General features: G+C 41.9%; 1 protein-coding gene across 4 annotated transcripts; it reads right to left on the bottom strand.

Moving 5' to 3' along the window:
• Window positions 1–774: 774 nt before the first annotated feature.
• LOC111858704 (nuclear receptor subfamily 5 group A member 2) lies at window positions 775–22,599 on the bottom strand. 4 transcript variants are annotated; one of them, XM_023840689.2, is made up of 7 exons: window positions 22,347–22,599; window positions 19,236–19,354; window positions 18,908–19,049; window positions 17,179–17,837; window positions 9,611–9,730; window positions 8,604–8,751; window positions 775–3,458 (listed from the first exon to the last, which is right to left on the bottom strand). In XM_023840689.2, exons 1-7 carry the CDS (start codon window positions 22,402–22,404, stop codon window positions 3,208–3,210), a joined length of 1,497 nt encoding a protein of 498 aa, XP_023696457.1. In that variant the 5' UTR covers window positions 22,405–22,599; the 3' UTR covers window positions 775–3,207. The 4 variants fall into 4 exon arrangements, with proteins under 4 accessions (XP_023696457.1, XP_023696460.1, XP_023696459.1 ...); XM_023840692.2 differs by having other exon boundaries at window positions 19,241–19,354; XM_023840691.2 differs by lacking the exon at window positions 22,347–22,599 and adding an exon at window positions 20,159–20,326 and having other exon boundaries at window positions 19,241–19,354.
• Window positions 22,600–27,891: the final 5,292 nt, after the last annotated feature.

Genomic DNA, 27,891 nt, shown 5'->3' with positions numbered 1-27,891 from the left:
GTTATATAGTAATGCTGCATCAGTCTAGAGAAATTCCGCATTGTACATCTACAGTGATACCATATCAATCTGCAATAACATTGTATTATACACTCTGGAGTAATACCATATCACTCTACTGTAACACTAGCAGTCTACAGTAATACTGAATCACACACTACAGAAATACAGTATCAGTCTACATTCATACTGTATCACAGACTTTACAGTAATGCCATATCAGTCTACAGTATCATACACTGTATCATGCACTCTACAGTAATATCATAACAGTCCACAGTAATACTGTATCATACACTCTACTGTAATACCATATCAGTCAATGGTAATACTGTATCACATACTCTACAGTAATACTGTATCACTCTATAGGAATATTGTATCAGTCTACGGTAATACAGTATAATATACTCTACAGTAATGCTTTTTATAGAGTAACAGTCACAGAGTACTCAAATGATTGGTTGAAATAAAATCTTGGTCTGGACTTTTACATTCTTGATCTGAACTATCCACCAACCGGTGGTAGGCAGGGTTCCACTAATACTCTATCCACTAATTAGTGAAACTAACTTTTTTGTTAGCAGATTAGCGTTTCCACTTTGAAAACCATTAGTGGACCAATTAGCTTCTGCTAAATTTTGTTCTGCTAACTGTAAATCCACTAACATACAATATACTGTATCAGTCTACAGTAATATTACATCATACATCCCCCCCCGACACACACAGTCTGCAACCACAAGGATTCCAAGGAATGCCATGCAAAAAGTGTTAAACTTTGTTGTGATTTACATCATTTTATTCATTTGTACATTGAGTCATATGCTTAATTACAACACATTCGATGTTAAAATGTCACAGTTCTGCCCTTCACATGATCAAACTATAGAGTACTGTTAGGAAAGTTCTGCACTTTTTAAACCTAAAGCGAGATTAGAAGCCCATATAGTCTCTCATTGCATGGGCTGTCAGTATTAATTTCTCACAGCACATTAATTTATTCCTTTTCAAAGTATTACCTCTCCTGTTATAACAGAACATTTTTATATTTAGAAAAAAGTGAAATATTCTGAATGTAGCAAGATAGGGAAACAAACCAGTTTTAACGGCACATTTCCACAAGACCAAGCAAGATGATGGAGGACAGAATGAGTCACAGACACCCACAGAGCAGAATGACTTGTGACACATCTCGATCAGTCGCGAAAGCACGACCCCCTCATGTGACTGTCCTTTTCCCAGAGTGACCGAGTCACTCTCTGTGTTAGCGTGTGCTTGTGTATATGTGTGCATGTCTGACGGGGACTGCGTACACTCCCTTCACTTATCTCTCCCAGAAAAATCACTATGCCCAAACTGCTCGCTGGTTTGTCCTTGATCTCTCGACCAGTATTCTTGATGCTGAAGATGAGGATGAAAATGATTAGGCATTTTGCAGTGTCTTTTAATTGCACAGTTGAGCACGACCTCACAACAGAATCGGTATGAAGACCTGATTCGCAGGATTTGTCTACCTAGTCCCAGAGAATATCAGAGTCCCTCATGATAGCAGGGTTTGCACATTAATCAGGGTTTTTGGTTTAATTTGTTTGGCAAAGAATATTCAAGCACAAACTGACTGACACATGCAGGGCCAGTCGAACCCCGTGTGGCTCCCTGGCCAAGCTTTTTTCTCTGTGCCCACCCCCCAGAAGATGGCAGTCTAGGTGGCTGTCAATGACACCTAAAGGGGTGACTGCCACTGGACACGTGTTTTTTGCTGTCTGTATGCACGGACATTGGCCCGGTGCTGACTTCCTTCCACTCCGGGCCTGCCCCTCTGTGTCCACTCTCCAACTAAAACGAGGGCTTTCTGTCTCCCTCCCACCTATACACCTCAAGTCCGCCCACGACTGACCTCCCTCGCCAGCCGTCACCTTTAACCTCGATATGCTCACGGATGAGTGGGCCGTGCCCTGGTGTTCTGCACACTCAGGCACATTCTGCCCCTGCAGAGCCGTGCTGAAGCCGCCTTCTATGTTCGGCATGGTCGTCCATAACAGCCCCTCTATGATGCACTCTCCTATCCTAAAAATCTAATAATAACCTGTCTAAATGGACAACAATGGTGATGCTGGCATTGTCTAGCCTTCTACACTGAGCGAAGTTTCTTTAAGCATTTAATTCAATTAAAAACGCCATCGCAGAGCTCCCGAAAGCATACTTCTATACATATCTAAGCCTTTCTGCTCATAAAGTAGGTACATTTTGCATAGTGTGTTTTCATTGTAGCTGGTCTTTAGATCGTTATATAAGAGTTCAGTCACAATATCTTATTCCTCATATTTTAAAGTGACTTACAATACTACAGCTAAGGATTATTTTTCACTGAAAATGATGATCTTACCTACCAGTTCCTACGCACGGCTTTTCCTAATTGCTCTGATATTATGCTTGCACTGGATGCAACTGTTAATTTTGTCTTCTGTGCAAGTGACCATGATCTGATGCTGTTACTACACAGTTACACAAACCTTCTACGGAAAAGTATCACCCATCTGTCATCCCTGATGACCTTTTTTTCATCAGCTCCAAAGAACAATTACGCTGACAATTAAAATGCTTTCAGACTTGCAGTAATTTCTTTAAATTATCATGTAAAAACACCGGAATAATAGAAATGTAGGAGAAAGTGCTCAGTACTAAAATCATGTGAAACACTTAAATAAACATTAATAAGAAATGAGTAAGAAACTAACAAATTCTTAAAAGGTCAAATATGCGTTACTACCTTCAAAGTTATTAACTTAACAGTTCAGTGAGTCAGAAATTGATTAAAAAAATGCAGTTATAAGTTAAAAAAACAGTGCTCCAAATTCTAAAACAAAACAAATTCTAATGTGTTTGGTGTCAAAATATGGCATCTATGGCTGAATTTAGCACTCTTGGTGACTTAAAAGACCAAATAGTCAGACAGAAGAGTAGAATTTCATGTTGTGAGGAGGCAGCTGAATTGATCTCCAGACTGAGGGGAAAACAGGGAGGAGACCCTCGTCAAACCCCATGGTGGCATCACAGGAGCTTATTTGGTCACTGTGCACATACATGATAGCAGAACTGAAACATGAGACTGCAAATGAGAAGGATGAGTGAACATGGCACTCAGTCTCTCTGGCTTGGGGGTGGAGTCCGCTTGCGGGGGGTGGGGTCGATGTGGGCGGGGTTTCAGATACACGCCCTCTTGGCATGCAGCATCTCGATGAGCAGGTTGTTACAGGGCACCTCGCCGCTCAGGTGCTTGTAGCACAGATAGTCCTCGGCCTGCACGCTTAGGGCACGCAGCTCGGGCAGACGCAGTAGCAACTGACCGAACTTATCCAACTGCGGGTAGCTGCAGACTGTGTATTCCAGCAGCGCCGTGTTCACCTGCTCCTGAACGCTCTCCACAAACTGCTGGTTCTCCAGCAGCTTCACGTCTGGAGTGGGGGGGGGATGATAGGGAGTGGGGTTAGCCTTTAAGCTACAAGTTAGCTGAATTTGCTATAACAAAATCATCCAACCGTATAAATGGGTGGGAATTGCTCTGCATTACGTTTAGCCTTAGATAATAAATCACCACAGGGCAAAACACTACAAATGCAAACACATTTCTTGACTCAGATCTGAAACTGGGGTCAAATATTCTTCCCTGCAAATTTAGCACGGATTTTAGTTACATACAGTTCTCGCAATGCATTCTAAATTGCATTATTATTATTATTTGTTCCTAATTTCAGCGATTATCTCATTAGCTTTGCTGTTTCCTTGGCCCCAGTTTCATTTCCAGTTTGAACTTTTCCTGCCAGGGGAAGCTGCAGAATTATATTTTTGATTATAATAACATAAAATAAATAGAAACAATAAAGTCAGTAAAACACCAGTGAAGTTGGTGACACACAAAATTCAGTAAAATGTTACACTTCAAAACAAAAATGCAATTCAAGCTAACTGGTGGAAAAAGAAAAAACAAAGAATATGGAATGAAATGGTGGAGTAACCAGCGTAAAACAACAAGAAGCTCCCTGCAAAAGTAATATCATAAAAGCAATAAGAAACAGCATAACTCTTTAGCTGGTATGAGGGGGTGCGGGGGGGACCTGACAGGCTGCAGATAAAGGGGGCTAAAGTGCTAACGCTGCCAGGAAGTATAACATCCCTCCGGCACTCGGCACAGCCCGAGTTACACAGCGAGGCACCTCGCTTCTCTGTGCACTTGCACAGCATCGGCGTCCTGCCATCTACGTCCTTCCTGGGACATTAAAGCACATTCAGCCACTCTGGTGCCATGTGAGGCTATGGAGTATTTTTCGAGATACTGAATTAAAATGATACCAATGTGAGCTTTGCCACCCGTTGGTCTGAAGTGGGGGTGTATCAAGGAATTTTGGACCCCCTGACAAGATGTCACCTTGGACCCCATCAGTCGGTTTTGCCAACCGGAGGGGGGGGAGGAATGGATTTATCCCTCTTGATTAGTAGATCAGTAGACTGTGGGTCCACACATAGGTACACGGACACAGGCACACACACAGGTACACAGACATAGGTACACGCATACACACAGACACACACACAGGTACACAGACACAGACACACACACAGGTACACAGACATAGGTACACGCATACACACAGACACACTCGTATACGGACACAGGCACACGCATACACACAGACACACACACAGGTACACAGACACAGACACACACACAGGTACACAGACACAGACACACACACAGGTACACACACACACAGACACAGAAAGGTACATGGACAGAGGCACACACATACACACAGACACACACACAGGTACACAGACACAGACACACACACAGGTACACACACACACACAGGTACACACACACAGAAAGGTACATGGACAGAGGCACACACGGAAAGTGTGAGCTGGTCAGGGAATCGGTCACTCGGGTCCAACACCTACAGTAGTCATACAAACAGGAGCAGCCAGAGCTCTCCACTGCATCAGAGAAGTGTGTTTCCGTTTCGACAAAATGAGACGCTCCTTCTCCTGCAGAGAACCATGATGGCAAGCGGCCTTTTGTAGCTATGGTGAATGGCACAGGCAGAGACTCGCTTTTCATTTAGTGCAAACACCATCAAAAAAAGATTCACATAAACAGCACGATAAAAAAGCTGCCTTTGTGGAGCATCAGGTCTGTAATTAACATTCCTAAATTATGAGAAGCGCAATGCTGCTTGCAGCCTGCAGAGCTTACAGCGAGGAGACCGGCTTCCATTCCCATCGGAAGGGTGACCTGCCAATGACAGCACAGTGACATACTACCAGAGAAAACGCCTATGAGAGATGACACTGCACTGGTACAAAGAAACCGTCCAATACTGCTTATCCCGAACAGGGCTGTGATGAGCCTGAAAGAACAGGGTACAGGGAACAGGAGTCACCCTGTGGGGCACGCCAGCCTATCAGAGGACTGAAATAAAAGCAACAGAATATAACAAAAAAAAAACAGTTAAACAGACAGGCCTTTTTAATGGCTGACATCAATGCAAGGTCGAAAATATTAGAAAATATTCATTTATAGGCAAACTGCATTGCTCTTGGTGTAATATGCTCATCCACACCTGCTGGAGACGACGAACACAAGGGTGTCTGAACTGTTAACATTGTAATTTCTTGTGTCAGTGTGAAGGGATGAAGAGGAGAGTTGGGCGGGACCTAAGGGACCGGAAGAATTGTTCAGTTCAAATTCTGGAAGGTGAACTGTTGCTGAACTACGGAAGTGCAGAGCAGACCCTCTTACATGAGGCAGACCCTAACCCTAACCCTAACCCTAACCCTAACCCTAACCCTAACCCTAACCCGACTCAATTCAGGAAACATCAGCGGTCAAGAATTTAAGGAGTTACGAGTCACACAGGATCGAGGCGTGTGAAATCAGATTTCTGTACAGTCCTGATCAGTAGTATTGAACCTATAATCATAAGTGTGGCTCCAACCTCACTTCGCCTTTGAGTAAAATTAATTTTACTGTTGAGAGTGAAATCTGCACAACATTGCGGGGGAAAAAAATGAAAAACGGTGAGAGTCGCTGAAAGCCGACATTACTTTCCACCCCCATTGTGCCGCCCCGTAAACTGACGTCCGTCCAGCCGCTTGTAGCTTCTCCCTGAACCTTGATTCCCGCACACGTTCGCGGGCGCGCGCCGTATCCTACGTGGGCGGAACCCGGCAGCGGGCAGAGCTCCTCACGCCGCACCGCGCGACTTGGGGGCACGGGGCTCTGGCGCGCGACAATAGCGAGCGCCCCGCTAATGGACTCCTTTTCAGGATCAACCGTGTCCTGCTAGCGGGAGCATTCAGCCATTAATTAAATATTCTGAATAATCTTTTCAGTGTCGCTTAGGGCAAAAAGAGAATGGAGAAGCCCAATAATCCAGTGTCTATTGACGGAGAGATGAGAGAGAAAGACAGAGAGAAGAGATGGAAAAGTATTCTCGGTCCGTAACAAGCTTTTCTCATTATTTAAACTGTCTTTTGTCCCCCGCCCGGCTGACTCTAAATTGCAGTCGCTCGGGGGAATGTGGGCGATAAAAGCCTGCTTCTCTCCCACACGCGGTAGGTACTGCATGAATGTTAGCCAGCAAATCAAATGATCGGCCAAACCATTAAGTCTATATTGAGTGTTATTACCACACATGTGCGTCTTTGTGCGAGCCGGCTTTTCAAGGGACCCGAAATTTAATTAAATCCATGTACTTGTTGAGAGCAGGAATCAGCTGAGACAATAGCTGTCGCCTATTCGAATAGATAAATGTCTTTGGAGTTCATGTGATATATTACATTAGTGTCCTCTTAATTCCAGTGCGTTCTGTGTCTATTCTATATGACATAATAAAGAAATTAGGCGTTATCTGTAATAAATTAGTCCTTCGCTTCTGAGTCCTCATAGGTCTTCCCAGTGATGCCTAAGTGCAGGACAAAGGCCGATTGGAGGCCTGTATCTTTGACTTCTGGTCCAAAGAGAGTTCCATCCACCCCCCCCCAGCTAAGCCCAGATACATGACTGACACAAGCTCAGTGTGTGGATTCTCAGTTTACACATACACTGGATGCATGATTCAGATAATAAGCGAGTATTTTCTGGCCTCTGAAGAGTTCTGGTGAACTGAAATTCCACGGAAGAAATGGCTGACAATTCTATCAGAAATGTCAACTGTAGTTTGACATTCTGTGTACATGTTCCAGTGCCATATACATTCATGGTTGGGGATCTGAATCTCACCTCTGCTCTACGTGTTCAGGTGCATGTTCTCCCTGTACCATGTAGGTTTCCCTCGTCAGTCCAAAGGCATGCAGTTAGGCTACCCGGTGTCTCTAAATTGCCCATAGTAAATTTGTGTGTGTGTGTTTGTGTTTGTGTGTACTCTGCAATAGTTTGGCATTCCATCCAGGTCGCACCATGTGCTGTCTATGATAGGCGCCAGCCCCCCTGCTCCCCCACCGCAAACAATCCTGACCAGCCTGTGATCAGATCACTTTATTATCTCTGCAACCATCTTAGCTAGTGACTTTTCCGTATTCTAGGCTGTGATTTTCCTAATGATTAAGGAATGGAAATACACTGCCCGGCCAAAAAAAAAAAGTCGCCATTTGAATTTATATCAGCAAATACTTAAGAGCCAATGACTAGATCATTATTACAGCTCAGCAACGTTATGCAGCAATAAAGTGAAGTCAGCTTTTTCTTCTCTGTTGGCATGGGCATATTCCAGGACAAGAATGGCAAGATTCATTGGGTTCGAATTGTCAGAGAGTGATTCCGGGAGCATGAGGAATCATTTTCACACATGATTTGGTCACCACAGAGTTACCTTAACCTCATTGAAGGTATTTGAGATGTGCTAAAGGAGGCTTTATGGAGGTTCAACTCACTTGTCAGTACAGGATCTCGGTGAGAAATGAATGCAAATCTGAATGGAAATAATGGGTGAGATGTTGCATAAGCTTGTGGAAACAATTCCATGATAATTGTGTGCCATAATCAAAGCTAAAGGCGGTCCAACAAAAAATTCAAATGGTGACTTTATTTTTTGGCCGTGCAGTGTATATTTTTACATTTATCAGATTTTGCAGGGATAGGTGAGGAGCAGTGGCAGATAAACTGGGTTTGTCTCCTGTCCATCATTTTGAGATCTGTGTGATCCAGGTGTTTTTTTTTGCGAATCTCTTCCCACTGTGACCCTTGATGTCAACCTGATGCGCACCCAACAGGTCACTCCCTTCAGTCCTCACACACGCAGCAGAGTCTATTATTCATTTAGTTTTATCCACCAAAATGACTTCTTTATCTTCTGCGCTGTGATGAGCCAATCCCTACCCCATCCCCGTGCCGCAGGGATTTGTTCACCTCTGCAACCAGATTAGGTGCTTCATTAATAGAACGGACACTCATATCCATAGAGAATCTCCAGCAGCTCACACCGATGTGTCACTCCTAAGTGCTCTGACAGGGTCTCCTCGGATAAGAACCAATGACCTTCCTTAGACTTGGCTTACTTCCAGCATCATCCTACTGTACATGCACCTAGTAGCCCACTCACCAGGATTGAAGAGGACGAGGAACTTGATGCAGGTGATCTCCCTCCGGTCCACCTGCAGTGACTGCAGCTTGCCCACCAGCTCTTGCCCCCTCTGGACCAGGTTGCTCAACGTGGAGCCAGCCTGGGCAGTGATGGAGGCGATCTCCAGCTGGAACAGTGACGCACATGTCACACGCACATACCCCAGCAATATGTATTACTCTTATCACAATAACAATGACACAATGGAACACTGACAGTTCCAGGTCTTCCATTTATGACGACATCATCTGAAGGAGTTCGCATTCATCCTGAGCCAGAGTCGCTGCAAATTCTGGAAACTCATTCCATTATTTCATTTAAAACAGAAAGAGCGACCCTAGAAGACAGCGACTGCCACCAGTGCCAGGATCTTTGCTGCTCGGTTTGAAGACCTGACGGACCTTTTGAAACACCTGCAAGCCCACCTCTACATACTGGGCTCCCTGCTTCTGTCTGTACACAAACCTCGAGAACTTTTAATATTTCTTTAACTCTGTTCTGCACTTGATTCTGATCCAGACCATGGATAACCGCAGTGTCGTCTTTTGTGTTGGAAACAGGAGCTGTCAGCTAACAGTGACGATAAACAGAGGAGAAGCCACTTTTTGCAGTTTTCTCCTAAAAGTGTTTCTTGGCAACCTCTAGGGGCTTTTTTTAACAACAGACCATTGATTTTGTTCAGTTAAAAATTTTGAGGAAAATCTTTCAAACATAAGCAAACAAGAGCAAGCATCTGTATTGGTAATTTTGCATTAGGGGGGGCTTTCCTCCTAAATACTCCCAAAATTACTCCCAAGATTATGAGCACATGACAGCTGACTCCTAGCAACATCATTGGATGATTCTAAGTTCTGAATTTGCTAGGCTACCAAGAAATGTTCTACTGGAGGAGTAGTTGCGGGCCATCTTGCCTGCATAGGTGTGTGCGAGTTTACATGCTTTTCCTCATGTCTGCATGTGTGTCGGTGGCTCTGTGGGACCCTCACCTCCTGGCCAGTGACCAGTAGTAGGCTTCCCTCTTTGCCGTGCTGCACCTGCCGGGACACATGGTCCAGCACCAGCAGCTCACTCCAGCAATTGTGTAGGAGCTTCATTTGGTCACCCACCTGGCAGAATAAGAGTAGTTAGCACTAAGCAGAGGAAGAAACTGCAGCCAGACTGGATGGAAGTGCTACTCCCACCATACTATCTTCTGCAGAACAGGAGTGCTGAATGCAATGTGTGATAGTGCAACATTCATAGGAAAACAGACAGATGTGTGTCCCAAATAAATTAGGTTAAAGGGAATTTGAAGATAAGTAATTCTTGTTATCTATTTGGCTATTCTTGTAATACAGCTTAATGGGTACAATTCTATCCATCCATCAATCCATCCATTCATCCATCCATCCATTTCCTGTAACCACTTGTCCTATTCAGGGTCATGGTGGGTCCGGAGCCTATTCCAAAGGCTGTGGGCATAAGGCAGTGAACATGGGTACAATTCTAGCAACCCTTAAACTCTGCTCTAAAGTTAAAGAGGAGGTGAAATCTGTTATGCGTAGTAGCTTGACAGTTTCAGTTTATAATTACCCATCACAGAATTTACTTCTTTAGCGTCTCCTTTTCTTCAATAGGCCTAACCTCAGCAGAGGCATAAATGTGTTTGCTGGCTTGTTCCCGGCTGCATGTCTACAGGGGAGAACTTACATCTTCAGTGGGACTTCACTCAGGGCTAAAGGTTAAATGGCAAAACACACTAGAGATGTAAAGAATTGTAACACTCTTTTCATTTTAGGGATCATGAAGGACACTTTGTAGTGGCTACCTGAGCCTTCGTCATCCAAATTACTGTATTCCGGAACACCACAGAGCTTCCATCTCTTTGTCAGGAGCCCTCGTTGCCATGGGAGGCACCACCGCGGAATATTCCGGGCAACGTTTCCTCTACAATAAAAGCTTGAGCTTCTCCTATGCTGGGTTGCAGAGATACTCAAACACACGGCTCTCAGAGCCTTGGAGAGGACAAGCACAGTCTTGGAACGGCTGGAATAGCCCACAGAAAAGCTTTTCAAATGAAGCAGAATACCAATAACAGAAATACATTCTTTTTATTGGGTTTATTCCTGCCTGTGTGTTTCCACCCTCAGAATCTGCATGCTCAAATTGCCTGCCAGTACAGTGTTACCAACGAGGCTCCATCCGTCCAACACGCCTCTCCAGGCAAGCTCAAGGCTATACCAGAAATCTATTTAAAAAAAATGTATATCCTGACATATTCCAGAGGAAACATTGGTAATAGTAATGCAGGTCCAGAGAGTAAAAGTCCAGACCAAGTTTCAACCAACCAGTTGAGTATAAAGAGTCACAGTCACAGACAGAGTTGGGTAATTCAGGTGCAGACAGTGAAGGTCCAGACCGGGATTTTGTTTAAACTAACCAGTTGCGTACTCTGTGACTGGGACTCTTTATGCTCAACTGGTTGGTTGAAACAAAACCTTGGTCTGGACTTTTACTCTCTGGACCTGGACTATCCACCTCTGCTGATAATACTTATGATGATGTAGAATGCACACTGAACACAGACATGGGGCCAAAGGGGGGGGGGGGGATGGTTTGAGTGGTGGTAAATATTGCCACTGTGTTTACATTTCCACCGACATCTTCCTCACCCAGTGCCAGCACAGTCTCCGGTCGCCTTCGCTATCCTGATACAGCAGATCCCAAATTCACACAGCACGGCATTGACGGTGTGCAACACAATTCATAACTTGTTTCCTTTTCTTGATTTGCGCCTCACACAGGTGTGTCTGGGACGCAACACTGGACCCATTGTGTGGGTCTCTCAGTTTCCAGCAAGCTCGCTTCCACTGAGAGCGGACAGGGGGGTGTGGGTGGGGGCAGAGAGGTGACAGACCAAGGTCCTTGGAGCAAGATAAGACCAGCTGATGCCACCACATCGCTTGACTAGCCGCTGTAGCCCAACCGAGCAGCTGCCTCTAACTGTCATGGTTTAGACTCAGGTTGATTAGCTGACTAATTAATTAGCCAGTTAACAAGCTATGGCTTATCTACTTATATGGGTGGGTGAATGTTCGGTTAGGGTCAAACTAATTATGAATCTTGAAGATACAACTGAAGATAACCACGTGGGGACCTGTAGTGCACTTTGTCACTGAGACGGTCTTGTGTGTTTGCTAAACAATTAGCAAATGTTTATGTGTCCATTAATCCTACTGTAGAAGCAGATTTGCTCAGGCAGGGATTCAGAAGTGTTGAAAGTGTTGAATCAAAATTAATATTTATGTAAGACCTACCAACCAGATAAGCGATTCCTGCCGTCACTGATTTATTAACTGATATTAATTACTAATTTAAATGTCGACCGTGGTGTATTCAGAGCAGTACTAATTAACATCGTGCAAAATGAACACAGAACAAAATAACTGAAGCGTGCATTGCCTAGCCATACACCGCGGGCGGATACGAGCCGTTCGGGTTTCATGTCGGGAAAGGTGGCATGAAAGAACGAGCCACTTCCATCTCCTTTCTAAAGCAAAAAAAGCTCAGTCCCTTCTGACTGTACGCGTAATTTAGGAATTAGCTAAACCGATTTGGCGAAATTCAATTCAACGATCCCAAATGACTGAAAAAAGTTTGATTGAGATAAAAGGGGACGTCTAATTGTTATAAGAAACGTATAACGGCATTTAAAAAGAGCGATGAATATACTTGAATACTGCTAATATCGAATAGGCCTACAACGTTATACTGATAGACTGATTCACTTTTCCTGACTGTACATCCCGGAAAGCGTTTTATGCATTAATAAAAGACACGTATAGAAACAGTGAGGGAAACGTAAGTTATATGAATAAATTACCCCAATTTTGAAAAAAAGATATAGATTTAATAAGCAAATCTAATAAACTAACTATAATTAATAAACTATAAAAAGCAGTTAATGACTTTTTCAACGTAATGACTTTTGATATTAATTATAGTTGCAATTCTGTGCTCTTAGCCTATATACACTGTGAAGCCATTTTAAACATGGAGTGGAAAAAATAATAAAACAATTTTCTCTAGTTGTTCTTATTGTGTATAATGAAAAAAATGTGCCATAAATGCAAAACTGGTCTAAAACGAGAAAATGCGACGTGAAGAGTTCATTAGCCTAAAAGTAAGCCATCCAGATACTCAACGGTGTAAGAACTCAGGGTGGCGTGTTTGTTAGCGGTATAACGTTAATTTCGTATGCGGGAGCTCTGGCGTAGCCTATGTATATGAATTTGGTAAAGACGGAGTTAATGTTGTTTGACAAGATTTACTCCTATTTACGAAGATTTTTGTAGTGCAGGCACAATCAATGTACTCCACGCATATGAAATACTCCATAGATTCAAAAAGGCTAATTGTCGTGTAGTTATAATTACAAATCGCCCTAAAGGTGAAATTCGTATTATTTAGTACCATTATAGCAGCTTACAGATTAATTTCTTTTGAATTAATACGTTTTGTTAATCATATAGAACGATATGTACAAGTATATAAAATAAATATGAATAGAAACGTACTATTTATATATGTTTTTTTCCCGGTAACATCACACCATAATAACGTATCCGATCTTTTAAATGCATTCAAGGTCAGTTATCATTGTCGTTTCATACGTTTCTTACATAAATGAAATGACTCGTTACTTTTACCTTGTGGTGTTAATATCGGGCGACTGAGAGACCAGCCGATACCTTTCATATATAATTAGGCCTTCGTGCTGGCCTCGTTTGTCGCTGGGTCACACAGCTGTCCACCAGCGCTACTTCTTGCTGACTGTAACTAGTCACGGCCGGGGGAAAAGCCTTACCCCAAGTCTCATCTGGAAGATACGCCTCCCTGCCTGTTCGCGGTGTGAACCTGCGCACTTCAGCCCGGGCTGAAAGCATCGTTTCGATAATGAACCCTATTTATCCTTCGATTTTAAGGGCGAGGTCCTTCGCATACGCTGCGGCCAATGTGTTCAGGCAGAGTGGACACACTCCTCCACCACACACACACACACACACACACACACACACACACAAACAAATTTACTATTACTATAATCACAATGAAGTGTCCTGAAATTTTCATCATGTAGTCTCCCAAAATCATGTAACCTACTGGTATCTTTTTAGCCATATTTTATCAATCAAACCGTGATCAAAGGTTCCATTTCAACACTGGTAAGGGACAAGTCAGCCCCAAACGCTGCGCCCCCCTAAACACACAGCGCTGTTGGTAGGGGCTTGTTCCTGCCATTCATACCTAAACCTACGCCCTTGAATTACACTTATGCTTCTCATGACCCCCCCCCCCCCCCCATAAAACTTATTCCTGTCAGGATCAAAACAAAACCCATCCGCATCTCCCTCTGAATTTAATAACTCCCCAGTTACGTTATGCCTGCATTTATATCCAGGCTCACTCCCCCCCCCCCCCCCCCACCACCTCACAGGTAACTCAGCTCAGATTGTAATAGCAAGAAGCCTAAAACATTTTTTCGTTGAGTTCTTTGCTTTCATCCTGTATACAACAATGAAAAATACAACAGCTGAACACCACTGGATTCACATTCCAGCCGTATCTGACATACTGAATAGAATTACCAGGAGCAGATGAAAAAAGCAGAATGTCTCCATTCTGTTTCACTCATAAAATGTTTTTCTGTTTGAAGCTTCATAGTCACACCAAACAAATGAGAAATCAGAATGGTGCACCATCTTAGCAAGGTCTTCCTTAAAATCTCAGCATGCAGATTACACATCTCTGATTGCCTTTAACTATTTAAACCAAATACTTTGCTTTTTCCCCATCCTCCACAAATACAGATTTAATCAGTTATTATTAAATATCAGATTCATTAAACAGATTCATTATTACTGTTAAATGATACAAAACAGGAAAATGAATCTGAAAATATAATTGTTTGGTGCAGAAATAGCCTCTTGACTACAGGCACTGGATAACAGATAAGAAAGATGTGGAAATAATTTCATGTTTCAGATGAACTACAATACTACAACTACAATAATGTCAAACCACAATACCGTCGAAAAGATGCTGGCAAATCTAGCAAATCATTTAACCAGTGAGTGAAATCTCTCTTCCAGCTGTTCTCTTGATGTGTCCAGCCTGAGCCCAGCATTAACCGCAGGCCCTTTGCGGGGATCATCCCCCTTCTGCATAAGCTGGCACCTTGCATTTCCTCCAGCCCTTTCTCAAGTACCAGTGAAGCCACACCACGACACATCACAACTCTGCCTACTAAAAAGAATGGGGGAAGGGGGTGTTAAACGAGAGGAGGACCCAGCCCCGATCCTCGAGGATGAAGCTCATGTCAGATCTGGAGAACATGATTTAATCTGCACTCCACTGACACCTGAAACACCAGGTCAGTTGACCCATTATCCAATTCACTGCTTCAGTAAAGCAAATAAGGTTGGGAGAGGGAACATCATGCGGAGCACCAGGCTTCGGGAACATCATGCGGAGCGCCAGGCTTCGGGAACATCATGCGGCGCGCCAGGCTTCGGGAACATCATGCGGAGCGCCAGGCTTCGGGGATCAGGACTGGCCAGTCTGGGCTTGAGCGCCGCGCTGGGAAGCATAGGCATAGGCTGTGTGCGGCAGCGCAGATAGAGCGCGTGCAGCAAGGCGTCGCTTCGGACGTCAGCGCTAACAGTGGAGAGTTATCGCTGGCCAAGTTAAAGGTTAAAGCACCTGCTAGCGCATGCTAATGCTTCAGCTACGTTTGTGGAGAGCCATGTTATCCCCCCTCCCCACCCCAGCTACAAACAAATAGTGTAAAACAGCTGCCTTGCCTTTGCACACCCTGGTTAGTACTAATAGGCACCTCTGGTGAAATATTTTGTTTATCATGATTATATTTGTCGGGCAGGAGTGGGGGGGGGTAGGCGTGCCGTGGCTGCTCTGAGGTGTCCGCGTGCACACCTGGCTTCACTCTGAGCGCAGCGGACGCAAAACCGCAACCCCACAAGGGAGACGGGCTAATTTGCCACTGACTGTCGATTCTTTTTTTTCGAATGGTTTTCTGAAGACCCAGCTACGAACTTCTCTAGAAAATATTCATATTCTCTGCTTAAAACAGTGTGTGCAAATGGTAGCCCATGAAAACGGGGATTTTAAAACGGGGTGTTTTTCATGTACACATGGTCGACTTATAGAGAAAAGGTGTGTGATGAGAATATTATTCATTTTTAATTCTTAGAACAGAGTTTACATGGCTGATACGCCCTTAGAATCACTTCACAAACACTCTGCTGTAAAAAGATATAATTAATTGATATAAACTGCTGCTAAGCACTGAACTTCATATAAGGGAATGGAGGTCCATAAACATTTCTTCACCAAATAAAAATCATCCATAATTACAGATGGGAATCTGTTCGCTAACCTTCAGACAGTATTATTATCGGAATCATTCTCACATTCTGTGAAAATAAGGTATTCTAGATGACATATCATTTCATTACCCTATTTTTACAGCATTAAAAATCAGTCAGCAGGGCTGTGTTAAGTACATGACCACGCTCACACCCCAAACACACACTTCCTTTAAAGATCAATGACAAAAGTGTCGGACCCGATTACTTGCACTGAAGACGCTGTCTGACCTCTTCCCCTGCTGCCCGCGCCCTGCCACAGAGGACCCCTCGCTCATGTGAACCTCACGCTCATGGCAGCGAGAGCGCACAGCCGGGACTGTGGCCAGCCAGGGGGTTAATCGCCACACGCCCTCACACTGCCTGAACCCTTCAGCACCTTACGCTCCGTGTCAGCAGTCACTCTCCATGCAAGCACCACTGTCCAAGACAGTGACGTAATAACACGACCTCTGACCTCTGACCCAAACAAGTGAAAAGAAACTGCCCGGGGGTTTATGGGAAATATGGCCTGATAACAGCGTATTTTATACAGCACTTATTATGACTATACAGCACATCATATATATATATATAAATATACTGCATATGGAATAATCTGGACCACCCCCCCCCCCCCCCCCCGCCCCTATTGCGATCACGTTCAGTTCTCTGCTTCATTCCCAGGACAAGCCTAGATATCCTAGCAAGTATTGTCAGAAATTGGGTGTAAATATGGCCATTGTGATATTTTGGCTAGTAACAGGTGTGCCACATTTGCTTAATTCCCACTGTCAAGCCTGCATCGAGAACATCGACAGTAACTAAGAACCCGGGGGGGTCTTAGTCATTTAGACCAGTGCTTCCCAGTCCGGTCCTCGGGGACTCACAGTCCATGTTTTTGCTCTGTCCCATCTCCCGGACAGATGGTCCTCATTTTTGCTCCCTTCCAGTTCCCTACCTGTGTGTGGGGGGCAGATATTGCTACCGGGGGGTGGGAGGGAGCAAAACTATGGGCTGTCTGGGGGTCCCCTAGGACCGGACTGGGATAAACATTGATTTAAAGGACGTGATTCTTGCAGCCGTCCGTCAGCGAGAAAAGCGGAGACGGCGAGAGGTGTGAGCCGCTGCTGTTGCAGTGTCTCGGCTACCTTGAGCTCCTTGAAGAAGATGCAGCTGCGGGCCCACTCCACGATGGAGAAGAGCGTCTGGTCGGCCATGCGGCACATGAGCCCGAAGGTGCTCAGCTTCTCGTGTTTGCCGCGGCTGCTCTGCTCCTGCTGCAGGTACGTCATGATCTTATTCTGCACTTGCAGCTCATCCGGCTCGCAGCGCAGCAGGTCCAGGACCAGCTGGGGGATGCAGGGCGGCTGCGGGGATCCCGAGGGGTACACCTCTGGGTAGGGGTAGCCCACCAGAGACTCAGGGGAGCTTGTGTAGTGGTCGGGGAACTCGGACTTGATGGCCCGGCTGGAGAAGGAGCTGTACTGGTACTGGACAGGAATCGGGCCGTGGCTCTGCATGGTCATACCCAAGGGAGGAGGGGGTCCGTATGGGCTGCGGTCGTAGTCTGTGGGCACCATTGGGGCCTGGGGGCCGGGCAGCATGGCCTTTGAGACGGGGTGGGGTCCCGGCAGACCAGCTGTGAAGCCAAAGTCAGTCTGCACTGGGGACATCAGGGGAGGTGTGGACTCCAGCTTGAAGCCGTTGGCCCGGATCAGCGCCTTCTTCTGCTGCTTCAGGGCCCTGTCGCGCTTGTACATCGGGCCGAACTTGTTCCTGCCCCCTCTCATCCTGTCGGCCCGGACAGCTGACGGAAGGAAAGACAAACAAGGTCACATGGCCACGCAACTCTCACTTTTAATTGGCTGCCAAGGAAAGCGAGAGCTCAAAATAGACAGCGGTAGTTATTCATCACGGAAGGAGTGCAGAGCGACATCACCCAAGGATCTGTTACAAAACAACATTTTGGAGTTTCTTTCCAAAGATAACAAAACAGCAAAAAAGGAGAAAAAACAGACTAACTACTCTTAGCACATGTACCCTTTTCATTTTTCCTCTTTCATTTTTGAATGAGAATAAAAACAGTAAAGCTATCATTAAACTTTTTTCACTGGTCTCCAGAAGGCCTCCCCTCTTTCATCTTGTTATCCGTTCAGGCCGGCCAAAGCCAGATTCCCAGAGTTTTATCAGCCAGTTAAGAATGCGTCGCTTCTCCGCGGAAGCAGGTGCTTCTCTGCATCTCAGACAGGGAAATGCATACATTATTTTTGCTCGTGTATTCCCAAACTTAACGGGGACACGTCCGCAGCTCATGTTTCCCTTCCTGCGGCCTTTTCCTTAAACAATACAACGGCCTGTTCTTTTTGAGTTCGCTCCACCATCGTAAGATGTAGTAAATTTTATTAAAATATTACGTTAAATATGCACTATTACTAAATGTAATGTGCCATCATACGTAGGTGCCCAAATCATACCTACAACAAATAATTCTAGTGAACCACGTCGTAGACAAATATCCCCAGAATTCCCCACGATTCCCCACGTACGCATGAGGTTACAGAAAGCGTAACATTACCATTATACCATTAAACAATGAATCGCCCACAATGTGAAATAACCAGTCCTATAGGAATCTACAGTCCAGAATTAGTGTTGAAATTTTTTTGTTATTTTCAGAAAAACTGCAGGGCAATAGTTAACTGGAACGACATTACAGTCCTAAAATACGCCTAAGAAAAAACGTCACCTGTTTTGTCATATAAAAAACTGTATAGAATTGCTGTAGTTTCTTCAAACCATCGATTTCTTTATCTAACAGGTCTCCTATAATTTTGTATTAAAAAAAAATCGACATTGACATCGGAAGAATTTATTTACCTTCTAACCTCATTCCGACGTTTAGGCATTTCTGGAATCGACAGAAAGGACATCTTTTCCTTTGCGTTTTGTCAATTTTACAGTCCTGGTTTTCCGCGCAAGTGTACCTCTTATTATTTTGAACAGTCCTCTTGAAAAATCCCTGAACAGAAGAAAATAATTAAAACCACAGAAGAATTAAAATAGAATCATAAAAACAGGAATAGTATTTAGACGGCAATAGCAACAACATTAATAATAATAATAATAATAATAATAATAATAATAATAATAATAATAATAATAATGTCGTCATGCAAGAGCGTATCGTTTCTCTGTCTTCGAATACCTTACAACTTTCGCAAGTGAGCAGTCCGTAATGGTATCCGGAAACCTTATCTCCACACACGGGACACAATTCCTCCAGATCTTCATCATACGTGTAATCCATTACCCTCAAAGAAAATCCTAGCGGAACAGATAGACAGTGATTTACTAAAATCAAAGACTACCAATAACTTGAGTTCATTTAGGGACACGTCTATCTAACCGCTATATTTATTTAAATGTACATGCGCAATTGATCGATAGGTATACACTATAACATATTGTCAAGACACAAAATCGGATCAATTCTTGTAGAAAATTTGATTTTATTTTATGAAGGAACAAAACAGGTGTGCTACAAATATTAACTGTGAAGGAAAACATCTGTGTCTTCGTTCTTAAAATTAACAATACACAGATATTCCTCTAACTTAAATCGAGGTGGAATTTAAAATAAACAGTAGAATAACTACAAGAACTAAAAGTCTTACTTAAGCAAGATTAGTAAAAACAAAATATGTGTAGATAAATTATAGGCCTACTTATAACTAAACATAAATTAAAACATAAATTCAAAATAATATTTTACATGGAAAAATACCATATGAAAAAGGAAATAATAGCTGCCAAGGTTTTAAAGTTAAATTAAATTGTTTCGGTTAATTCGGTTATACGTTTACAAAATTTTATTACGCAATTACTAATTGCACAAAAACATGAGATATTAATATCTATACGATTTTCTATTCGAAAGATTTTCCTACCGTGTAAAATAACTACCTATGTAGATAAATAGCATTTGATGTGCAAACGAATCAAATGCGTAGTATTTTCTATTAATTTTGAAAATGTGTCAAAATTTGCATAATGCATTTATTATATTTATAAGTCTAGACAGTAGAAAATAACAGGTAACAATATGTTAACAAGGTGGAAAATCGTTACCTTAATGGTTGCCCGCGCTGTGTTCTTGGATAAAACACGGATAATTCCCTAAGTATGGATACGCATGAAAGGGAAGATAGTCAGAATGCGCGACGTCCAATGACGCGCTGGACGCTATTGGCATAAGCGGAAGCCGCGCTCTTGCTTACGCTTTAATACGGCCCATGTGCGCGCCCGCGAACGCACGCGGCACCGCCGCCTTTCCCCGGGGAGGGGGGGGGGAAAGACCCTTCCTACTGGGAGAAACGCCAATGAGAGACGGATGAGATCCCCTATGTGTGAAAGTCTGCTCACTTCATAGCACAGGAGCGTAGGAAACGCACCCACGTAATGGCGGAATCCCAGAAACATACCTACATGCAACACCTAGAAATGAAAATTACTAAGGAATAACATACAGTATCCATTATTCTTTGTTCTCCTAGACTCGGTGCTAGTTTTATTATTATCACTGTAGTAGTAGAAGCATTAGATTTTGCTATTATTTTCGGCTATAAACATATATTCATATTTTATTTCTTTGGAATAGGAATATAAAATCGACAGTGGTGAGTGATTAAATGCTGCGCTCGCCGGAAAACTTTATGGAAGTTTATAACAAGTGTCAAGGTTGTGTTTTGCATATAATGTGGATATGTAAATCACATTACTTCAAGAACTGCATTTCTATCTATCTATCTATCTATCTATCTAGCTATCAATAATTTTCAAATGCACATCCGCAGTATTTGAATATCGCCTGTGTAATAAACATTGTAAACATTATTCAATATCAAGGAAGATAAAAATCGAAACGTAAAAACCCAATCGGGCGCCATGTGTGGAAGCCACTACAAAATAAACCAATGCGAAGGGCGATCTTAAAAGGTTACAGCCCGATTCGCGGTGAAGGCCGTGACCACCGCTAACAGCAGCGTATCTCGTTGCAATGACAGCAGACCGCATTAATTGGTCGAAATATTTATATTCGCATTGTTCATTTGTGCAATTATCGAAATCTGTAGCACTATAAACGAAATACTTAAAAAAAAATTCAAAGAATCCATTTAAATGTTGTTTATAAGATGTCACATATAAAAAATAAATCATCGCTCATATAGGCCTATAACCTAAAATAAATGTCATGGAGTATAACTTATAATTTAAAACGAATGCAGCTCAGCGCTTTTTGGAATAACATTATGTGCCGCTCCTTTCATTATTATGACTGTTTCCGTCATTATAAAGGTACAGAAATTCAGGGTGCTGTTCATTGTTGTAGCCCACACCTTACCGCTAACATCCCATTCATTTCAAGCAGAAGTTCCAAATACTTCCATTTCACAATGGAAATTACTCGGGGGAAATGTACTATTAAAATTATTGAAAAGTAATGTAAAACAGCCAAACAATTTTTCTTGTCAGCAGAACGGATATTTGGCCGACATGTATTAAATTGAAAAAAATGATTAAATGTTGCCTAAAATGAGAATACTAAAATGCGCACAAAGCGGTGTGTGGTAGGATCAGATTTATCTTTTTTGTTTTTGTAATGTAGTTCTTATATTATCTGGAACCATTCATCACCAATCAACAAGACTAAAATGAAGTATTCACTCGGTTGGGGGAAGGTGTACTCATGGTAGTACGAAACAATGAAACAATGTACAATACTTCATTATACAGTAAATAAGCTGCAACTATAGTATAGGCCTAATTAAGTTATTTCGCTAAAAATTTTGAATTCAGTTCAACACTGTCAAAGTGCATTTTAACGTTTTGCAGGGTGATTATTAGCCTAATTGATACCCTTACAGGTTAATGCTTTATGTACATAATAAGTTGATTTAAAAAATATATAGATAAGCATAATTGGACAATAACAAACTTTTAACGTGTCCTGCTAATTATAATAGACGCCACTCGAGTAGCATTTGTCAGCGCATCACTGTATACATACATAGAACAATTTAAATTTTAGGAACCAACAATTAACTCGGTGAAATATAAAGCTTGCTTTATTAGTTTATTCTTTAAGTTAGACATGTCGTGATTTACGTTTTGTTTCAAAAGTATTTGAATGGTTGAATTATATGCCATGTTGCGTCTCAAGTTTACACACATATTTTTGTCCGATTTTTACTGCGTACAGAATGAATAAAAGAAAATAACACAGAAATCTCAGTATACAAGAAATCACGCTACATACCTTTGACTTCGTTGTGTTGCGTCAGGCTGGATTCGGAAGAGGCCGCAGCAAAGGACATTATAAAATACGTCCCTCCAGGTTTTCGGATACCTCGTGCCAATCTCGGCAGGGTCAATTATTTTTATTACTGTTATTTTTAATTAAAAAAATATATATGCAGGGGATGTAAGGAATTATAAGTACAAAGAAAGAAAGCGCGCCGCTGAGATCCAGATGTCTCCGCTGACCGCTGGGAAGCTCCTTACTCCCTTTTTCTCTTAACTAAGCGTGTGGTCGCAGAAGTTCTGATTGGACATCGAGCTCATGTGATGAGGCCGTCGCTCAGTTCACTTCTTAGAGAACAGAAAAGTGAATTCTATGTAAGTCTTATTATGGAGAAGTTATCGATCGCTTCGCGTTTTAACCCTCATGTCTAATTATTAAGGGTACGTTTCACCACACGCAAATCTATTGAGATTGCCGTGTTTCCCTAGCGCAAATCTTTTACAGAAACACGGCGACACCTGTGTACATAATACTGCAGCCCATATTTCTGCTCACGCTTAAGAATAGACTGGAGTCTTGACTGTTGTGGAATTTCTGAAGAAGTAAAATAGCCGAATTAATATTTCAACATAACTATTTTGACACGTATTGAACCGATCATAGCTCTCTAAAGATTTAAGAATTTCTCCATTTCTGAAAAAAAAAACAGTTACAATAATTCGCCCTAGGTATGATTCAGATAATCAAGTGAATAATTGAAATATGTACAGAAATAAATAGGCCTACAGTGATATGAATGATGCGAAACTATTAGCTTATACATCTGCGATGAATACAGATTTAAAACTATGTAACTGCAAAGAAATGATGCGTTTGAGGGGAATCGTTACCCTGATTTCCCACCATGCACCAGCATCATTTTATTTCGTATTGGACGCCTAGTTAACGATTTTGCATAGTTTTATTGTAGTTTTATCCACATCCCTTTAATTCAAATTAACCAAACGTCATACCTTAATAACCAGAAAAGTCGTATACCCTTTTAAGAAAAATAATAAGCTGGTATTTTTGCATCTCCTTTTAAATTTGATTTTCCGACATCCACCGTCTATACGTTCAAGAAATTGCAATTCTTATACTTGACAGTTTATTCTGAACACTTAAGAAATAATAAATTGACAAACCAAAATAATTACGTTGATTTGAAAAAATTCCCATTAATTTACATAGTTATTGTAACGATAATGCACGTATAAGCAAAAAGAGACAGCAAGCAATGCGTGAATTCCAGAGCGGTCAAAAATATTTACAAAAGCTAAAGAACCATCTTAGTATTCTTACAGCACATTTAATTAGTAGATAAGCTGAAAAAATCTATATAGTGACAGCTATTTTTGGGCAGTTTGGTTTAAAAGCAGAGATGAACAGCGGAAATTACAGTTGGCCTGAACTGCTGTGCGCATTTCACACAGATTAAGTCAACAGCAAGACTTAATGACGGTGATCATACACCATATTTAATAACTGAAAACGAGGGAGCTGACCATGGCCCCGGTGGATGAATGTTTCCACGTTAATTATAGTGCATATTGTTTACAGGTGAAACAACAATTGTTCGAAATTATTATCACACACAATTAGGCAATTAGGAACCTATTCGGCGTAGGAACCTGCACAGCTCTATATTTGTGATTGAAAGAGACATGTATGGATGACCGATAAATTAAGGAGAAATTGTTACGGTCCAGTGCCAGGGGCTGCCCTACCCTGTTTTCATTATCTCCTGAAGAACCAGTCGGTCAGTATGGAATGACTCACGGCTAGGAAAAATAACTTTACTTTCCTACGCATGGATCATGCAGCAGAAGATAGCAATAAAGATACTTTAACTTTCACTCTTTATTAAAGAAACATTAAAGAAAATGTGTGTCAGAGCGATATCATAGTCCGCCGAAAGTGTCAGCGGCGCTACATTAGATAGCTGAAATTGTCAACCAACTATTCTTCTCCTGCTGCCATTGACACTGACATCGGAATTTGATAATGCCAAGCGGGCCGCACGGAGAAAAATCAAGGTGACGAAAGGAACTTGACACTGGGTGGGAGAGACGCAGAAAGCGCGCCGCACAGAGGCGCGCGTGAGTGACTATGCATCGGCGCCGACGGCACGCTAGCTGGAGAAAGTGCAGACTTGTGACAGGCAACAACATTTCTTACTTTCCGCCTGCAATGGTTTTTCGGGAATATGATAGATGTCAAACTCATTTCCTAGTCACAGCGTGTACGATGCTTGTTTTGAGGTCAGGTGTTTGAATAGAATCTACATATAGGCGTAGATTCCCAGCATGGCTAACAAACTGGATAAATTTGGTTGATTCAATTAGGTAGTGATATATCACACGGGGCCGGAAACAAAATATGCACGAAAAATGGTAAAATTGTCTGTAAATGTAGGCCTGTGGTGCTGTAGTACTGCATCGGGGTCGTGCACATAACAACGGGGAATATTTGTTTCCATTAATTCCTAGGTGTCGACATCATGGCATAAAAACGCGTGTCTTTGGAAATATCAGGGAAACCCATTAACGCTCGCGCGTATGTCTTCGGTGGCCAGGATGAGGTGTTAGTACTCAACCAATCAGGAGTCAGGAGCCGCTGTAATCACAGGAGTCTTTACAGTAGCCACAAAGATACAACCAAGTCTGGACACCCTGCAGGAGGCGGTCTAATGCTGATTCTACATTCTTATACACTTTTCGTATCTCTTGTCAGCTCTTCGTCACAAGGGACGCCCTAAGCATAATCTCTTCCTCAACCAACTGCTACCATAATTTTGTTCCTTATGGGGTTTAGATAGACCCCGCCCCTATGTGATGCGGCTGTCAGTCATTTCTTACGGTTTGATCTTGCCGGTGAACATAATTGTGAGGAATCCATCTGTACAAGATTTTTTACACACACACACACAGTTATCAGTGTTATATATATCAGTGGAAACCGCTTATAGTGATCACAGTTATATTGATCAACCGGCTATATGGAGCAAAAAGCTTGGGACAGAATTATTATTGTACAAATACTGTTTAAATTATTCGCTTACAGTAATCAGGTAGTCCACTTATAGTGCTCATTTAGAGTGTTTATAAACATGAAAACATACAAAAAAAATAGAAGTGTTAATTGTTTTTTTTTTCTTTACTTTGATCATCCTACTTTGCCTTGCATTAACCCGCCTGCTTCTGGCTAGCTACCTGAGGCTAATGCTGCGTGCACAGAATACATTATGGGGAAAAGAAACTCATTTTTCTCTCAATGACAAATATAGATTCATCAAAGCTTATGATAAACTACCAAAAACGAGCCATCTAGATGCAGCAGCGAAACTACAATAAGCGCTTTGATACAATATAACGTTGTGAAAATATAAATAATATAAATAAAATTGAACTAAATATTATTGTCAATATTGTACTGTATTCAAGCATATTTGAATTATACACAATTCAGAAATTTAATTTGTGCAGTATTGCACATTGAAAAAGTGTTTCAAACAGACCGTATTTTGAAATCGTCAATACAATAAAGTACGTAGTTTCGCAGTCCATTTTATTACATTATATTCATGTAATAAATATACAAATATCAATTAGATGGTAATCTGCCTGAGACATAAGAAGAAAAAATCGGTTATAATAATCGACCAGTTATAGCGATCAATTTCAGAACCTACGTAATTCCGTCACAGATGTTACAGTAGCAAGCTTGGATACATGGCTAGAAACTAGGCTACACACTACTTGTTTTATATGACATACAACATGACAACATCTCACAGAGCTAACATGGAGTGCGAATACATACTTATATGGTTACACTGTGCAACAGTTAGTGGCAAGCATTTTCTAGGTAAAGAATTAGAATTTAGATATCAATGGTCATTGTTGACACACCACAGCACACAACAACGAAATGTGTCCTCTGCATTTAACCCATATGTGACATCGTGACATAACAGGGGGCGGCTAATTCAGCATCTGGTGAGCAGTGCCTTGCTCAGGGTATCTCAGTGGTGCCTTGCTGTTCAGGGATTCAAACCAGCAATCTTTCAATTACAAGTGCGCTTCCCTAACCATTAAGTTACCACTGCCCACAGTTACCGTCTACAGGTTACTTTCTCTCTAAAGGTTACATTCTATAAGGATTACATTGTCTTCTGCAGGTTACATCTTTTCAGTATTGTCCTAAAGAATTTCTCTAAGTATCATACAGTGTTATACAATATACCATATATTATATGGTATATGCAATATTCCATAGCCACACGTCAAAAATTATATTGTTACGGCATGAAGAATGGCAAACATGAATCCAGATGTAACCTTGATCCTATTAAATGGGAAAAGGGACGGGCAAAATGTGTTAGTATTATTTAAAATATAATAATTATTTCAAATATAAAAGGCTCTTATAGCTGCCCGGTTTAATCTATAAAGAAAACTGTTCTTTGCACAAGCATTAGCCGGAGTTTGGAATATGTAAGGAATATTTATAGTTGAGACATTGTGGCAATTCCAGAAGGACTAGATTAAATTCTTTAGACGCTTAGTTGAATTGTCATTGTGAAGCAGCTGACCTCCAGTCGTCTTGTAGCACCCTCTGCGTTGACTGTAGTCAACGCCGTCATTCGCATACTTCAGCTTGAAAAGATGGGGTCTGTTTTGCCTTTCATCCGGAAATCACCGCTGTTTCAATGTTGTATTTTCCAGAAATGTATCAGTGCGGATGGTAGAGATGATCTAAGCTGCTTGATCATTAGCTAACCAATGGTCCATATATCTCTAACGATTTCAACAGAAACTAACACGGGGTCAGCACTGAGCGTAACACCCACGGATTTACAACGATGTGGGACTGCACATGCTATCCGACGAATCGTCATTTTACCATTAATATTTTCGCATGCGTTTAGAATTAGGTAGCACATAGCGCAGTTTAAATCATTACCATAAGCAGAATTAAATGTTTTAAAGTCATTTTTGGAAACTTGCACACAATCCATGTAATTCAATTAAGCGCACAATACAGCCTCAGACTAATGATCTGCGCAATAGTTAACGGCATCTTGGAATACTCGTTGTGATTTGTGCGTAGTAACATCTCTCACCATATGACCAGTTGTTAAAATATATATTACTACAGCTGAAATTCAAAGTCGTAACATGTAGTTTCATTAAGCACGTAAAGTGGAGAGTAATTTCACTGGCGCGTTCTTAGGTTTAGATGCATGTCTAGCGTTAATATAAAGATTACGATGGTCTGGCTGGAAGTGATTGTGATTTCAAATATAATTTATTATGATATATATATTAGTGCTGTCAAACGATTAAAAATTTTAATCAGATTAATCACAGGGTTGCTGTGGATTAATTTAGATTAATCACGATTAAATATCGTTCATTTTTAATCTATATTAATGACAATTCATTTTGCATGAGCAAACAGACTCAAGAAAAAAGGGAATATATATGCACTTAACATGTTTATTGAACATCTTGAACAC

This window comes from Paramormyrops kingsleyae, chromosome 2 (assembly GCF_048594095.1).
Source record: "Paramormyrops kingsleyae isolate MSU_618 chromosome 2, PKINGS_0.4, whole genome shotgun sequence".
Classification (NCBI taxonomy): domain Eukaryota; kingdom Metazoa; phylum Chordata; class Actinopteri; order Osteoglossiformes; family Mormyridae; genus Paramormyrops; species Paramormyrops kingsleyae.
The sequence above is the reverse complement of the archived record's forward strand: the minus strand, read 5'-3'. Positions and strand labels throughout refer to the sequence as shown.